Below are 17,953 nucleotides of genomic sequence, written 5' to 3'. Positions count from 1 at the left end.
GGGGGGCAGATTTTTAAAAATTTTAAACTTAAATGTATAACGGATTGATGTTTTAATATAGATATATAGATATAGATAGATATATACACACACACACACACACACACACACACTAGTAAAAAAGCCCACTGCAGTCAGGAATACAGCGGGTGCTAGTGGGTTAGTGGTGGGGGAAGACAGACAGAAAGAATTATTGGGCCCTGCCTTGGACAGGCCACACCCACTCTTCTCCCACTTAGCTCTTAGCCTGTTATTTTAACAGTGAACCCGCTGTTAAAGATATATATGTAATATATTTTTTGTATTGAGCATATTTTTGTATTGCATTTGTTTTGTATTGTATTGTACTGATTACTTATCTTTGATGTCACCCATCCTGAGCCAATTAGGGAGGGATGGGGCATAAAAATAAAATTATTATAATTAAAGTTGATCTTCTTGCACTAAACAGCATTGCTTACCTAGGGGGAGGTGGATAGTGATATTGTTGCAGAAGTCTGTGTAGCAGCATTGCCTCCTTGTGACGCTCCTTGAGTCATGGCAGAAGACTTCTGCATTCAGTTCTAGGATGGAAAGGCAAGTCTTCACTACCTCTTGTTTGCCGTTTGTTAGCATGACAGAAGCCCAGCATGCCCCCTCTGTTTCGCAAGTGAAGTTGGTTTTCTCACACCAGTGGCAGACACATGTTAGACCTGAAAAGAGAACAAAGAATTTGCTGAGTCCACACACAAGATAATGACACTACTGCCAACCTGGCCTGTGAAGAGTGGATAAAGAGGGGGGAGGGGAGAAAAGGCTTCAAAAATTCCAGGATTTGGTTATGAGACTTTTGGATCACAACACTCAGAAAGTAGTTTGCCATTGCCTGCCTCGGTATAAAAATTTGCTGTACAACAGGTTATTTCAGACCGATGCAAAAATTAACCTTATGGTAATATCTTCCCTCATCCCAACGCCTCCTTTCCTGAACCTAACTACAGCTCAGGGCTGTAATCAACATAACCTGAGAAGGGGTTTAGCTGCCAAGTCCCACTGCTATCACCCCTGGTGCTCACTCACTTGGTAGCGCTCCACTGCTCCCAGATGACAGCACTAGTAATGGTAAGGGCTGCAGGCAGTGAGGGTCGCTGTGAAAATGGGCCATGGAAGGGCAGGCAGGGCAAGGACACACAGACCAGTAAGATGCAGGGGTCGGAAAGAAGGAGGAGGTGAGAGGAGAGCCTGGGGCAGGGTTTCCCAACCGTGGTACTGAGGTATCATGTAGTACCACAAAGGCCCCTCAGTGGTACCACAGTGTGGGCTTTTTTTCAAAATGGTGGCTGGGGAGAATGGGGAGCCCTCCCACCCTGTGCCTGTCATTTCAAGATCCAAGCAAAGAGGAAAGAAATATTTTTAAAAAAAATTAAAAATTCTACTCTTGTTTGGTCAGGTTGACCTTTCCCCTCCCAAGGTGGCCAATGAAGGACCAGGAAGGAGTGAGAAGAGGAAGGCCCCTGGCCATTTAAACCTTTGCTGCCAGAGACTCCTCTCATTTCTGGGGAAGGGGGTGGCAGCATGGAGGCATGACATCACTTCCTGGAACCCTGGTCAAAAGGCTGGCCTGGGATAAGCAGAAGAGGGATGGGGGCCCTGGGAATTCTCTGCATGGGATCTCCCAAATCCTAGAACCATCCCTGCTACATCAGTGTTATTTGTGGGTAGAGCCAACCAGTGACTTGACTAGCTTCTTCAAAATCAGAACCCTCCTTCTCCTCACTTTTCTTCCCTGACTAGTAAAGGATAGGAATGGGCAAGCTGCATATTTGCATAGTAGTGGGTTGTCTTTTTGAGGAGACATGTTGGAGTGGCTTGCAGCAAACCAAATGACGGTTGCCTCTGAGGGTTGACATGGCAACCATTTTTAAAAGTTCTGATCAGTTCTCTTTTTTAAAAAAGCACAGCAGCACAGTGCTACTTTCATTTCTGGGAAATTGAATTAAACATGAATTTAGAATGATTTGGAGCCTTGTTAACTGGCCCAGCACAAGGACTCTTTGTGCGTCCCATCACAAGAAAGATACGTAAAGATAGGGGAACAGTATGTTGTTTGGATATAGTCATGCAATCTGTTCTGATTTTTATGCCCCCAATTTCCTGAGTTTATCAAACAATACATGCCCAGACTTCATTACCTCTGTGCTGATAAGATCGATCAGTTCTGATGGTTAGTGATGCAAGTAAGATCTGATGTCAAATGATAAATTGAAAATACTTGGCACTATACATCAAATTAACTCTCAAGTGGGGACACCTCTTCAATCTTGTTGAAACAGAACACCAATACATATAGTTAATATAATATAATACACTTGTACTTTGGATTTATTCTTCTTCAGGGCACAGTTTCTGCCGTCCTTTAGGGATGTGGAATAAGAAAATAATTTGATGTAGTTTATTAAATTAGTTTATCACAAGCTCCCACTGGTGTATATTTTCAACACTGAACTGTATTCGGCACGCATTCTATAGTGAAGATTTCATTTTAAAAACACGAAGCTCTATTTTCTTAAAAACCATTCAACCTCCCATTTTTTAAATATCTCAGTTTATTTTTGAGTGGTCATTTGGCCCAGTATTTCCCTAAACTACTAATTATGAAGTTTAATCAAGATGATATTTATGCTATTAAACACACAATACATGAAATTTAGCCTTTCTTGATGAGAGATTAGACAAAAAATGGAGGCTGCACTATGGTCCCACCCCTCTCCGAATATTGTCCACCCACCCTCCCTTCCCTAACCATCTCTAGGCATTTCCCAACACAGAGCTGCCAATCCTAAGCATAAATCAAATAGATCATTACCAATAGGCACTGCAGGTGTATGACTTTCTTTTTTCCCCAACAGGATCTGACCTTCAGAGGTATCAGCAAGTAATTTTGTCAGGGACATATTCCCAGTTCTGTGAGAAACTAGCAGCGCTGTCCGAGATCACAAACATTCTACTTGGTATCTGATCCAGTTCTGTATCTTCCTCTGCAATCTTCCTATACTGCATTAACTGCCACATGGTCCCTTTTACTGTTCCCTGATGTATCCCTCGTATTTCACCATGGCAAAAAGGAATAGGAAGGGATGTGAAAGCTCAGATTAGACCTACAGCGTCATCCTAAACAGAATAATCCCTTTCTACGTCCTGGCACTCTCAAAAGGGAAGAAATAAAGGCTGCAGGACTATGCATACTATGTGAAAGAAGTCAGAAAGGAAACAGCTCAGTGAGCATGGGTATAAGCATGGGTATAAGATAACTGAGGCTACATATTGTTCAAAAACAAGCAGAATTTTCTTTCTGATGGGAAGGCATTCTACTCCCCCCCCCCCCACTGTCTGCCAGATTCCTATGCAATACCAAGGATTCAAATGCCAGTCTAGCCACTTGTTTATTATTATTACTATTATATTATTATTACTTCGATCTATTTCCCACCACTCCCAAATGGCTCGTGGTGGGTTACAGTGTCTTAAAACCCCATTAAAACTCCCATTAAAAGACTTTAAAATGTCACAGCATGGCGGCACAATAATAAGATCCCCTTCCTACCCCCCTTCCTAAAAAAGAGGGGGTGGAGGAGAAGGAGGCCAACGACATGATAGCCCTCTTTAAGTATTTGAAAGGTTGTCACTTGGAGGAGGGCAGGATGCTGTTTCTGCTGGCTGCAGAGGAGAGGACACGCAGTAATGGGTTTAAACTTCAAGTACAACGATATAGGCTAGATATCAGGAAAAAAATTTTCACAGTCAGAGTAGTTCAGCAGTGGAATAGGCTGCCTAAGGAGGTGGTGAGCTCCCCCTCACTGGCAGTCTTCAAGCAAAGGTTGGATACACACTTTTCTTGGATGCTTTAGGATGCTTGGGGCTAATCCTGCGTTGAGCAGGGGGTTGGACTAGATGGCCTGTATGGCCCCTTCCAACTCTATGATTCTATGATGTTACAGGTGGGACGCCTGCCATATTTTAAGTCCCAGACATCTTTTTTTATAAGAAACACTTTTGTTAAATTGTTCCACAGATGGAGAGTAGAATGTTTGTGGTGTTACCGTGACTGGCTAATGGAGACAGTGCACAATCAGCTTCCATGGCAAACACACATAATTTTATTTTTAACTTTAACTATGACTAAAGGGAACCTTCATATTCAGAGGCACCTTATGGTGTGTTTTTTTAAGGGTCAGAAAAATTCCACAAATCCCTAGGGTTTTGAGAATTCATCTAAAGAAGTAGCTATAAATTTATAAATGACAGATCATCTATTTGATGTGACTGAGAAAACCTTTCATAGATCACAACTGATGCCTAAAATCAAGGCAACTGAAAATACCATACGCTGGTCTTCAAATTACACACCACTGGTCAGTAAGATCAAGGCAGTGGTGAATAGACACTGGCATTTAATTAAGGACCTTTCTGGGTCCCTCTTAAGAAGACCAAATCTGTATCACAATGGATCACATGTGTTGGGTCACATAGAATCATAGAATCATAGAGTTGGAAGGGGCCATACAGGCCATCTAGTCCAACCCCCTGCTCAACGCAGGATCAGCCCTAAGCATCCTAAAGCCTCCAAGAAAAGTGTGTGTCCAACCTTTGCTTGAAGACTGCCAGTGAGGGGGAGCTCACCACCTCCCTAGGCAGCCTATTCCACTGCTGAACTACTCTGTGAAAATTTTTTCCTGATATCTAGCCTATATCGTTGTACTTGAAGTTTAAACCCATTACTGCGTGTCCTCTTCTCTGCAGCCAACGGGAACAGCATCCTGCCCTCCTCCAAGTGACAACCTTTCAAATACTTAAAGAGGGCTATCATGTCCCCTCTCAACCTCCTTTTCTCCAGGCTGAACAGTCCCAAGTCCCTCAACCTATCTTCATAGGGCTTGGTCCCTTGGCCCCAGATCATCTTCGTCGCTCTCCTCTGTACCCTTTCAATTTTATCAACGTCCTTCTTGAAGTGAGGCCTCCAGAACTGCACACAGTACTCCAGGTGTGGTCTGACCAGTGCCGTATACAATGGGACTATGGCATCTTGTCACGAGAATGGCTGATACAATTCCACTTGATCATGACAGATGCAGTAGATGCAATGTATGTAAATATGCCTGGGAAGCTAAGGACATAGATATTCCACACAGAAACTTTCATTTCAAATAGAAACATTTTAACAACTATATTACATGCAATTGCGTGTACATGTGGATACGTGAATGCAACAAATTGTATGTGGGTAAAACAATTCATCCCCATAACTTAAAAATTGGAGAACATATGAGTAGTTTAATAAATACACATTTGGAAGCTCCCTTTGTGGAAAATTATCTTAAAGAAAACCACTCAATTGAAAAATCTTAGTTTATGGTATTGTGGAAGTAATCAAGTCCAAACCACATGAAAAAATAAATATAGATAAGCTTTTACTTAGGAAAGAAATTGAATACATTTTCAATCGTAATACTATCAAGCCTTCAGTTTCAAATAACGAAATCGAACTCCCTTGCTATCCACGAAAACCATTTTTAAATGGTTTCAAGAAAAATGCCCAGCAGATACTGTTTGTGCCCCTCACAAAAATTTCCAGCATTTAACTGGGCTGCACAGTAACAAATCAACACAAAGGGAAGAGAAGCTAATCTCTTGTTCAACTCTATTGGCGCAATAAGTGTTCTTTTGATGTTGTATGCGCTGTTAATTGTATTGTATATGAACATAGTTTTTTGTTCAGTTCTTATTATTTGCCTTTTGTTATTCACACAGATGAAATGTTTTCTGAAGAAAGAAATTATATCTCCAGAAAATAGCTTTTAAAAGGTAGCTATTCAAGCTTGGGATGGTATCACTGGTCTGAACACAATTGAGTTGTTTTTGCAAAGACTTTTGTGTTGGAACAAATCAATGTTATAATCAACCCCTTCCTATCTTTTGTCTATCACGGAAGCTTCACTACTTTTTGGCCAATCTTTTTCTCCTTGAGTCCACAGGTGGGACCTGGGACTCCCCCCACACACACCAGTTTTACAACTCATTTTCAGGTGACAGAGATGAGTTTCCCTGGAGAAAATGGCTGTTTTTGAGGGTGGACTCTATAGCATTATACTCCATCAAGGTCCTTCCCTGCCCCAAATCCTGCCCACTCTTAGCTTCATCCCCAAAGTCTCCAGGTATTTCCCAACCCAGAGCCGGCAACCCTACCTCTGAATCCCAGAGCCAAGAGGCAACACCAGGGGAAGATCTCTATGCCCTGTTGCTGGCCTTCCAAAGATGGCCACTGTGTGAGATGGAATGCTGAACTAGATGGACCACTGGTCTGATCCAGCAGGGTCCTTCTTATATTCTTATTTCAGAACAGAAAACTGTTCATCTGAACAGACCATGATGCAGGAGCCCTGCCAGTCAAACGTGGTCTTATTTGTTTGTAATCTTGTTTTATTAATCAGTGCTATTTCTTTTGCACACTGTTTAAAAAATGGGGCAGGCAATCTTTTCTGATAGATTTTCCAACGAAAAGACCATTGACTGTCTCTTAGATACCGTTGATGGAAAAGTTATATACAAAAGCCAAACACCACCAAGATGAACTAAGGAGAGTGCTACTATTAAGGATTCTCTCTAAAGCTCAGTATCAGAAGCCATCAAAAAGCATTTAACAGCCGTCTTTGCACAAGAGGTTTTGCCTTCCTAGTCAGAGCACCGAATGTGAGTCTGTGTCCAAATCCATCAACATACACAGCCTCTTCTCCTGCACTTAGCTGCTCTTACTTGAACAATCATACACCAGCATTCCAAAATTATCACGGAGCAGGTAAGCTGCGACTTTCTCTCCAGAAAATGAATTATTAAGTGTCCCTTGTTTGAGTCAGCAATGTGGCATTTAAGCTAAAAAGTAGTCTAAATGAGAAAGTATTTACTGGAGTTCCTTTACCCAGGAGGTCTGTTCATAAGCCTAATGGACTTTGAAATGGCATCTTAACTCAGCTAGAATCAGGCAATTGTTTACTGTGTTTTTCTATTGCGTGTTTTATGGTTAGGAAAAGCACTTATTTTCTACTTCAGCCGCATATTAATAAGAAAAACAGTTCTTTTCATATGCTGAAATGACTCATGCCAGTTCTCATCCTATTCATTGCTCAACATGTCAACATAATATGATTCCCCCCACCCCATTTATGCTACCACCTAAAAGCCAGTTAAATGACAATGCATTTACAACACAAATTGCTTATTCCCCTATTCAATTAATTTATGTTGGAAGCTCTTTATTTATCCAATCTCCAATGGAACATTATGTGCAAGTGCGCCAAAAGACCATTTCCGTATGGTCCAAATTCTGTTGACAACAAACTGCCTGGGTTGGCTTCCAAGACTCCCAGGATGCTCTGAGAAGAAACCATCCAATAAGGCTGAAAGCCGAGACAGGTTTGAATGAGATCATTGGCTACATAGCACACTGGTTGCCCCCCCATCACAGAAGCTTGTTTTTTAAAAGTCTTGTCATTCTAAGAACCTTATGTACCTGAGCAGCCTGCAAAGATTTCCCAGGGAAGGTTTCTAGAGATTATTTACACTTGAGCAATACCGCTTTAGATCAAGCTTTCTCAACCAGGGTTTCTTGATGGCCCTGGAAGGGTTTTCTGAATGGGTGGGAGTTAATTTTAATACATGTTTGTTAAACATTTATTGGGTGATATGAGCATATACAGTCATGTCAACCAGCCTCACACTCCCAGAATGTCCAAGGATAGGCCTGCTAAATTCAATGTGCACAGGCATCAGCTTCACTGAGAAAAGGTAACTATGAGCCCACCAAGATGAATCAGCGGTCAGTTCTGACTGTGGTTACTAGAAAAAAAAATGTATACTGATAATAGAAATAATGTCACACTTTGGTTCAGGCACAGCATCAAAACCATAACAGGTTAGAGCTGCATTAGAAATCCCATGTACGCACATGGAATCTGTTCCTGGACAGCCTTCAAATGCTGGCAGGTGTTAGAGCCCCCTCCACATGACATCACCTGCATCCAAGGCTGTCCACTAGCTGGGTCGAGTTTTTGGCCATTTTTAACTTGTGATTTCAGGAATCACCAAAACTGGATTTACATCCCTAAATCATGCATCTCATCAGTGAGCAACCAGTGAGCATCCAGGGATAAGCACGTATGTCGGGGGGAAGGTGCAATAGTCTTAGAAGCTTTGTCATACTCTCGCATCTGCCCTCCCCTGTCCATTTCCTGCTCTGAGTAATTTTGTTTTTAATGGCACAGTTTGTGTTGCTGCGTGACTGCAAACCTACATAGTAGGTAAAATAAAATCTTCTTTAAAGTGTCCATGGTCTTTTGGGGATCAGGCAAGCAAAACACAGCTGCTTTTCTGTTTTCTGGAGGTAGGGAATGAGCTGGGAAAGAAGGGTGGGTGGGTGATCAAGCAGCATTCTTCCGATCATACATGGGTCTGAATGCTGTTTAAAAGCCAACCATTTAGCACAAAATGTCTTTTGGGGCTCCAGGGACCATGTTCAGCATCTCAGAAATCCACCTGGCAGAAATAAACTGCAAAAGAACACAAATTCCAAAAAGGGAGAGGAGAATGCTGTATTGTTCTGGCATTTCTGCATAGCAACTCGCCAGTGCTGATTTCTATAAAAATGCATGTGTGTTGTGGCATTACCACAGAGCAATATATAAGTGCCTTTTTAAAAAATAATAATAATTTTGGGGCTGGGGAGGAATTTCGGTCCATGAGAGAACTACTGTGCTGTGATAGGCAGTTTTCTGTGAGAAGGGCTGCAAATCCGAGATTTGCCATCCTGTGTTTGCAAGCAGGAGGCCACTCGCATTTTACCCCTCTATGCAGAAATGGTCAATGTCTTGAAGGGTAACATGCTCCCTCCTTTCATTGTGTGACAATTGTGGAAAGCATCATTCTGCTGCAGTCAACTTATGGTGATCACTCCTAGGCTAGAGACATTCAGAGGTGGTCTGCCATTGCCCTCCTCTGCTTAGAAACCCTGGACTTCCTTGGTGGTCTCCCATCTAAGCACTAACCAAGGCTAACCCAGCTAAGCTTCTGATGAGACTGGGCTCGACTGGACCACAAAGGTCAGGGGGGTTAATTATATGCATTCCACAGCAACTCAGATTTTGCTCTACCAGAAAACTTTTCAAAACAGAGGGCCATTCCGCACCGGGATCCATGTTGCAAATTGTTTGTGGAACAAAAAATTGCCATTTTAAATAGTGGAATTCATCATTATGCATACCTACCTTTGTAGTGGAATCCAGTTGCGTTTCTATAGTTTCCCACAGGGTTCCGGTCTCAGCAAAAATTGCTAGAAAGGAAGCGCTATTGCTGAGCTGTGTCCCGCCCCTGGCCGTCAAGCAGCCAATGGGCGGCCATTATCATGCTCCCAAACAGCCCCTTTCCCTTTAAGGAAGGTTAAAAAAAAAAAAAAAACACCGTTGCAACGAATATGCGTTGATTCGTTGTAACGGAGAGACCCATCCAGCTAGCAGGTGGTGTTTGAGCTGCCGTTTCATTGTTGCCATGCTCCCCCCGAGTGAAAAAAAAAAATCCCCCCCCCCTCATGGGCGCGATTTTCGGCCAAAAACAGTGTGAAAAATAAAGGGAAAATAAACCAGCAAATGGGCTTCTGTGTTGCTTGTGCTTGGTGACTTTAAACAGAGGGACTGCAGCCGGGGAAGCCTCACTGGGTAAACGAAGGCTCGCCGGTGCGTTGATCTCCGCTCGCTCGGAGAAAAAAAAATGGCGATCGCTTCGCCGGAAGATCAGAGGGGAGAGCCAGGGGGAGGGACTTTGCAGAAACCGCAACAATGGTAACGCACAGAACTTTCCCGCTAGTGTTGCAGATTGGTTGCAGGAGTGTAGCACTTTCTGGAGGGTGAATCCACTTTTTGGGATTTCCCTGAAAGCGCTACAACGAAGCGCTTTTTGCGGATCGGTTTCAGGAGTGTTGCAGATTGTCAACGACGTTGTGCATAACGGCAAAACTGTAGCGATTTCAATTAGTAACCATTGTGCTATTTTGAACGAATGCAGAACGGCCCAGAGTTTTTAAAACGATGACCATGAGCCTGTGTTGGCATTCATTGTTTGCAGGGAAAATGCAATCCGTAATGGCCAACTATATCTGCCACAAACCAGGATTTAACTTAGAGGAGAAAAGTTGGGTGACCGAGCAAGCCTGAAGCTCACCCAAGACTCGTGCACATAGCACCAAATAATGGGTCATATATGACCCATGTCACTATACACTCCAGTACCTATGGTTGTGTGCATGATTACACAGAAGCATTTAGAAGCATATGAACCTGCCTATTGTCTCAAAGTGCTCTCAGGAAAGAACTGAGTCCCACTTCAGACTAATTCTGTACTATACATAATTAATTCTCAACAGCCAGCCCGGTGCAGTGGTTAAAGTATCTGACTAGGTTTTTGAAGACCCAGGTTCAAACCTGCACTCTGCCACAGAAGCATGCTCGGTGACCTTGGGTTAGTGATTCTTAAGGTTGCCAGACTCCTGCTGATGAGAGTCCCCTGCTACCAATCAGCTGGCCAGCAGTGGAACTTACCGGAAAAAAAGGAATGCCTAAGCGTTACTCGCAATGCAGCAATGCCACTTCCAGCATGCACCAGAAGTGACATCATCACATCAGCAACATCAGGTGACACTCTGCTATTTGGACAAAAACTCTATGATAGAAGCCATCTTTACCATAGAGGTGTTGCCCAAATACCAGAGCAACACTCCAACATTGCAATGTGATGTCACTTCCTACACACATGAGAATTGACACAGAAACATTGCTCATGACATCACAAGGATCTCCCTCCTGCTCCTGGTAAGTCCTCCCCCAAAACCCAGCAACTATCTCAGTCTAATCTACCTTACATAGGTTAAAATGGAAGAGCAGAGAATGATGTAAGCCATTCTGTGTCTCTATCAGGAAGAAAAGTGGGATGGGCTGGTTTAAGATATCTTCACTACAAATAAAAATCCTCACATACAAGTACACCCTAGAAGGTACATGTGTACAGACTCATGTGCAATGATTGAGTTACAACATACACTTTTCATCAGCACACTGCTTCAAGGAACCCCTCCAAATTCCACTGCACAAACATAATAAAACTTCACTGAACAACTTTTTTTTTAAAAGGTACTTAAATTCTCTAAATTCTATGTTAACCAAGACAGTAGCTATTCCTTAATTTAAATTACACATCAACCCCTCTCACAACCAATTGTCTCATGTTGTCTTTGACTTCCCTGTACTGTGGTATAGCCAATGCAGCATAGAAGACTACGAGGTTAGTTTCTGGGAGACCCACTCATCCACGGAAGCTCGCCAGGTGACCTTGGGTAGTTGTGAGAATAAAATGGAGGAGAGGAAAACAATGTAAACTGCTTTGGGTCCCCAGTTGGGAGATAGGTTGGTACAGACAAATTAAATAAATAAGCAAACCACCCAAGCATCCTTCAAATATCTGGCTGCTACATTTTAATTTTATATTTTTTTAAAATGGCTAAAAATGTAATAAAGGTACCTTTAAAAGAAAGTAACATTTCAGCTCTAACTTCCAAGGGCATGTCCTCTTTTAATGCAAGGGGGGGAGGAGATTATTAGAAACACAAAATGAAACACTATGGAAATATAGCTGATGATGCGAACAACATGTGACATCACTCCCAGGAAATATTTTGCCTATATAGATCACTGTGCATTAAGAGAAATGCAGCTGATTCGAGTTATATTCCTAGAAATTATTCTGGATGGATGGATGGATGGATGGATGGATGGATGGATGGATGGATGGATGGATGGATGGATGGATGGATGGATGGACGGACGGACAGACAGACATCCTATTCCCAATTATTTACCTTTACCTTCTGAGTTCATAAAACTTTGGGAATTCAGAATCAGAACCAATGCTCCCGAAGCACAAACTGTCAGAACTCAACACATTATAATCAAGTGGACCAGTGCTTTCTGTACGATGCAACAGGATCATAACAACCTGGAATTGTACCACTCCGCTCAACAGCTTTTGCCCCATTTCTTTCTGGTTGTGCCTAATTGACCAACTGCTTGCATATATACACATGGATTATAATTAAATGCATTAAACTCCTTAATGTTCCCGCGTTACAGCCACAATCAGTTGTCAACTACATATGGACAAGTGACTAAGGAAATAATGCTAGAAGGAACTGTGACTTCTATTTTTGTATGTGGGGGGAACAGAAGTGGGGAAGCCACAGATACAGCAGAATGAAAAAATTTCATCCAAGAGCAGACATGAACTCCTGGAGCAAGGGAAGAGACATATGTTCTGTACCTACGTCAAATTATGTATCAACTCTTTGTGGAGCGCAAGCTTGTCACATACATTTACGGCCGACCATGTGTCCTGGGCTTTATATAGCAGCACTTGTTTAAGAAGATTAGAACCTGAACGTGCGGAATGAAGTTAACCAAGGCCAGTAATGGATAGCTTGTTACCATTGCTCCCATTTTCAGACACGCTTCTTCCCCCTTAATATCCTCAGAATACTCACATATACACTTACAGTGTATCAACATGCAGCCTTCCAAGGATGAGCCACAATGCGTCCATCATTTCTTTCACTAGAGATAGCCTACATTAAGATAACAGGAATAATAAGCTGTATATTTTCTGCTGTACCTTTGCTACCAACGACATTAGGAAGCCAGTTTTGATGCAAGGAAAATTCCTGCTACTGGCTGTGTTGATGAGATTTACTGCTTACAACTACATGCAAGTACAGATTCTCATAGCGAGGGCAGAAATCAGCATCCATATACTTTCAGCATCTGTTGTTCCAGCAGGCTTCTGTTGGAGCAGGTCTCTCTACAGATACCCATGTAAATAAACATAGCAAATCCAAGGGAAGTACTTCAGAGTACCTGGGCACAGCAATTCTTCACAGATTAGAAAGTGACGTTTCAGCAAACTGGATTATTGCATGCCGTTCTCTGAGGCCAACAGAATGATGCAAAATAAGCAAGAAATTAAAATATTTCGGATTTTACATAATTTAGACCAGTGGTCCCCAACCTGCGGGCCGCGGCCCGGCGCCGGGCCGCGAAGGCCATGGCGCCGGGCCGCAGCTCCCTCTCCCCGCCCCCCCACGCAGTAAAAAACTTCCCAGGCCGCAAGCTTGCGGCCGGGAAGCTACTTACTGCGGGAGGGCGGGAAGAGGGAATCAGGGCTGGGCTGCTGTGGGCGTGGCTTGCAGGCGCGGCCCGATCCGCGGGCGCGGCTCGATGCGCGGGCGCGGCCCGGGGGCGCGGCCAGAAGCGTGGGCGTGGCCCGCGGGGGCGCGGTCCCCGCGGGCGCGGCCCGATGCCCTGCCGGTCCCCGGCCTAATAAAGGTTGGGGACCACTGATTTAGACAATATAATTCAACATTGTTGGCAAAAAATGTGGGATGAATAGGCACGATTGAAGTTTTTGTTATAAGATATGCTTGTTTATAGCTAAACACACACACACTTGTGTTAACACTAAAGATGTTAACACTAGAGATGTGTTAACACTAAAAATAGCCACACTGGCCAAACCCAATTGGAAGTAAACTCAGCTGTCCAATACAGACAAATTCTGGGAAATTCAAGCTAATTAAGCATATATATATATATTCTAGTACAAAAACACAATCTTTCACCCTAAATGATTTCTCTAAAATCATTTTTCAAAAATAATTTCACACAGCATGATCTGAACTGTGCTCTGTTTTCACATACTGGCTTGCTCCTGCCTTGGCTTTGCTGCCTGCATGGAAATTTTATAAAGTCTGTATATTTGTTTATGATATTTTAATGAAAAATAAATATGCAAGTATTTTAAAGGGAGGGAGGGTTGTTTAAATTTTTGTTTTATTCCACGTGTTCTAAATAAGAAAAGGAAGGATATAAGTATGTTAATGATTTAAAAATAACTGAAACAAGGAAAAGTGGTCTCATAGAATCATAGAGTTGGAAGGGACCTCATGGGTCATCTAGTCCAACCCCCTTCACCTCCAGGTCATCACAATGAGGCAGATGGATGCATATACACGTGCATGCACACACACATATACATAGGCACTTGCAAACAAATACACACATGCACATATTCCTGCCTTTTCATCCCATCAAAATACTCTGTTTGGAGCAGTAACATATTACTACTTCTTATACGCACAAACACATCAAGACCTCTATCTCTAGAACTTTGTTCTAAATAGCTTGCTCTCCAGTTTCAATATATGCAACCATATAGGATGTCGTGGTTAGGAGTGCGGACTTCTAATCTAGTGAGCCGGGTTTCATTTCCCGCTCCTCCACATGCAGCCAGTTGGGTGACCTTGGGCTAGCCATAGCACTGATAAAGCTGTTTTGACCAAGCAGTGATATCAGGGTTTTCTCAGCCTCACCTCCCTCACAGGGTCTGTTGTGGGGAGAGGAAAGGAAAGGCAAATGTAAGCCGCTTTGACCGTTTATGCACTGGGAACTTCACTGCCCCAGCTCTTGCACAGGAGGTCAAATCGGGGGCGGATGAGGTGCACCAGGCCAAATGCTCCCCCATGTGGGTGGAGGAAGAGGTGGGGCAACCTGCCACTACTAAAACTCCAACCTGCAGCCCAGCATGAAACCCCCAGTGCATAATTGGTCTTTGAGACTCCTTCGGGTAGAGAAAAGCAGCATATAAGAACCAACTCTTCTTCTTCAGTAATATCAGGGCCAGTTTGGTGTAGTGGTTAGGAGTGCGGACTTGTAATCTGGCATGCCAGGTTCGATTCTGCGCTCCCCCACATGCAACCAGGTGGGTGACCTTGGGCTCGCCACAGCACTGATAAAACTGTTCTGACCGGGCAGTGATATCAGGGCTCTCTCAGCCTCACCCACCCCACAGGGTGTCTGTTGTGGGGGGAGGAATGGGAAGGCGACTGTAAGCCGCTTTGAGCCTCCTTCGGGTAGGGAAAAGCGGCATATAAGAACCAACTCTTCTTCTTCTTCTTCAGGGCTCTCTCAGCCTCACCTCCCTCACAGGGTGTCTGTTGTGGAGAGAGGAAAGGGAAGGCAAATGTAAGCCGCTTTGAGACTCCTTCGGGTAGAGAAAAGCGGCATATAAGAACCAACTCTTCTTCTTCTACCATTGCTCAAACCTAGTCCATATGTCCATCTATCTCCATATGGTAGGGTTGACAAAACTACATCTGTCCAGATGTCAGTAGACTACAATAACCATGATCCCCTGCCAGCACCATGATAATTGTAGTCCATGGACATCTGGAGAGCCACAGTTTGGCTACCTTTGCTGTATACCCATCAAAAGCCATTTCAGTCCTTTATTTTTGTATTGTTCATTTTTTTCAAAAAAACAAAATTTCCTGTCCTCTAAACCCCTATTCACCAGGTTTTCCCCTAGATCCATGTAAGTGGACCACAAGGAATAGCTTCACACAGCATACCACCCCCTTTAATGGGAATTAACAGCCCATCCTTCCTCATCATTCAAACACACAGATCCCCCTACTTTGGGACCACACCCACCAAGTTTGCACACAAGTGGTGAAGGTGTTCTGAATTTGTTTGTGCTCCTAGGCTGCCTGCCAAATGTAACTCTACTCTCATTACCTAGAAAGCAGCACTCTTGATTTTTAAGCTGAATGTTCTTTAAAGGATTGCGGGACCCGGATGCTAAGCAGTAACCGGTGTGCACATTTATTACAGCTAACTTTGGTTTGGAGGGAAATGCCTCAATCTGAATCATTTCTAAACCAGGACAAGAAACGGGGTGCCTTTGGTGGGCCAAGGGAAGTCCAGAAACAAACTCCCAAACTATACTCCTTGAAGGCTAGGCGTTCAGAAGGGAGCTAAACACACCAGCCAGCTTAGAAAAATACAAGGGGTGATGTACTGCTATGGCACACTCATCTATTTTTCTCAGCAAACCTGACGAAAGATGTTTCTCAGAATCCCCTCTTCCTCACACACAAAATTAATATTTTATAAAAATAAAGACATAAGGTTTTTAGGAGCCAAAGCCCTAGCTGGGACCAGGATGCAGTCATTTCCACACCTCTGAACATGTGCAAAGTGTCATTCCTTCCAGCAACCACTAACAGCTTCCTATATATCTGCAATTAAAGTAGAGATATTCTCGGGCCAAAATGTTGCAATTTCTGGGAGACCAGTTGCAGCAATTGTTCTATTTCTGTTAAAATAAAATAAAAAAAATACGAACCCCGGCCGCTGAAATCAGCGAGCTGAGAGGATTTAGGAATGATAAAAGAACAAGCCCTTAAAAAAAAAACGTTTCTGGAGTCAACGCCGGCCGGTCGCCCTTTGCCCTGGCAATCCTGGCCACCCCTCAGAGAGGTTTACCTTGAGCCAAGTTCAGCAGGGATTTGCCCCGAAAGGCTTCCGTGCCCGAACTGGCCGGACTCTCACGCAAAGCTACATGGCCGAGGCTTTTAAAGCGTCCCCTTTCCCCAGTTTGTCTCAGGGTGAACCACGAAAACGACAGACCCGCGATAACATTTCCCTCAAGCCGCCGAGGTGGCTGCTGTTGCTTTAACACCAGCCAACCGGAGAGCGAGACGCCGCCCGAGCATGTGCAGAGCGCGCCTTTCCAGACGCAACTCAAACAGCCGGGCCAAGGCTCGGTCCTCGCGCGTCCTGCGCAGAATCTCCTCCAGGAGAGGGCAAAGTTTCGCGGGCGGCTGGAGACGAGCCCGACGTGCCTGCCCGGCCAGGCGCCCCTTCTCCCCTTGAGGCCAGCCGCCTCCTCGCGCCCCTTTACCTGTGCCCAGCGCCGCGCAAGCCGCCAGGATCAGCGCCGCCGCGCGCAGCCCCGAGCGCAGCGCCCGCCGCATGGCAGGACATGGGAGAGGCTCTCGGAGGACGCAACCGGCCCGGCGGAGGAGGAGGCGGCGGCTGCAGCCCAGAAGCGCCCGACCCGGGCAGGGCGCTCGCCGGCTTCCCAGGGGTCGTCCCCCCTGCAGCTGAGCGGCTGGCGCTCCTACTGGCGGCCACGAACTCGCCACGCCGGTTGGAGCAGGAGGAGGGAGCTTGGCCCCCGACAGCCCCGCCTTGCCCGAGCGCGCACACACGCGCGGCCCTGGCGCCTCTTGACAGGGGCAGAGCGGTGCGTGGCTGACTGGCTCTCCGCGGCCTTGGAAACTTCCCCCAAAGTCACTCTCAGGTAACAGCACACCTTCCTGAGGGACAAGGCTTTAAAAGTCGCAAAGAGTTAGGGTTGCCAGCTCCGACACCTGGAGACTTTGGGGGTGGAGCCCGGAGGGGGCGGGATCCGGGGCAGGGAGGGACCTCAGGGGAGTATAATCCCATGGGGTGCCCCTTCCAAAGCAGCCGTTTTCTCCAAAAAGGGAAGGCTGGAGATGACTGGCATCCCTAAAGGAGGTGAGCAGGTTTTACAGTTCACCCGAAAGCATGGATCAGCCAGGCTCTCAGCTTCACCCATCTCTCAGGGCAGTGTTGTTGAAGATAAAAAGGATAATGGCATAATGCTGTTGTAAGCGGCTTGAAGAAGAGTTGGTTTTGATATCCTGCTGTTCTCTATCAGGAGTCTCAAAGCGGCTTACAGTCTCTTTCCCTTCCTCTCCCCTGTGAGGTTGTGGGGCTGAGAGAGCCCTGACAGAACAGCTCTATCGGGGCTGTGATGAGCCCAAAGTCACCCAGCTGGCTTCATGTGAAGGAGGAGTGGGGAATCAAACCACTGCTCTTAACCACTTCACCAACTGGCTTCCATGGGCAGGAAGAGCAGGGGGGAAATGGCTTTAACCGAAGTGGACAAGTTGCTGGGGTCAGCAAGGGTGACCACTTGCCACCAGGATGTTGCAGTCTGTCATGGCTGCTCAAATCAGGCGAGG

At 44.9% G+C, this 17,953-nt stretch overlaps 1 protein-coding gene across 1 annotated transcript in view; it reads right to left on the bottom strand.

Moving 5' to 3' along the window:
• ACVR1C (activin A receptor type 1C) overlaps positions 1-17,265 on the bottom strand; it is a 55,547-nt gene extending 38,282 nt beyond the window's left edge. Inside the window, exons 1-2 of the mRNA XM_077320000.1 lie at positions 16,864-17,265; positions 462-692 (exon numbers count right to left, since the gene is read on the bottom strand). Coding sequence (XP_077176115.1) covers positions 462-692; positions 16,864-16,936 — 304 coding nt within the window. The 5' untranslated portion in view covers positions 16,937-17,265. The remainder of the gene's footprint in view (positions 1-461; positions 693-16,863) is intronic.
• Positions 17,266-17,953: the final 688 nt, after the last annotated feature.

Source organism: Paroedura picta, chromosome 2 (genome assembly GCF_049243985.1).
Source record: "Paroedura picta isolate Pp20150507F chromosome 2, Ppicta_v3.0, whole genome shotgun sequence".
NCBI lineage: Eukaryota > Metazoa > Chordata > Lepidosauria > Squamata > Gekkonidae > Paroedura > Paroedura picta.
This window is presented reverse-complemented; position numbering and strand designations above follow the sequence as displayed.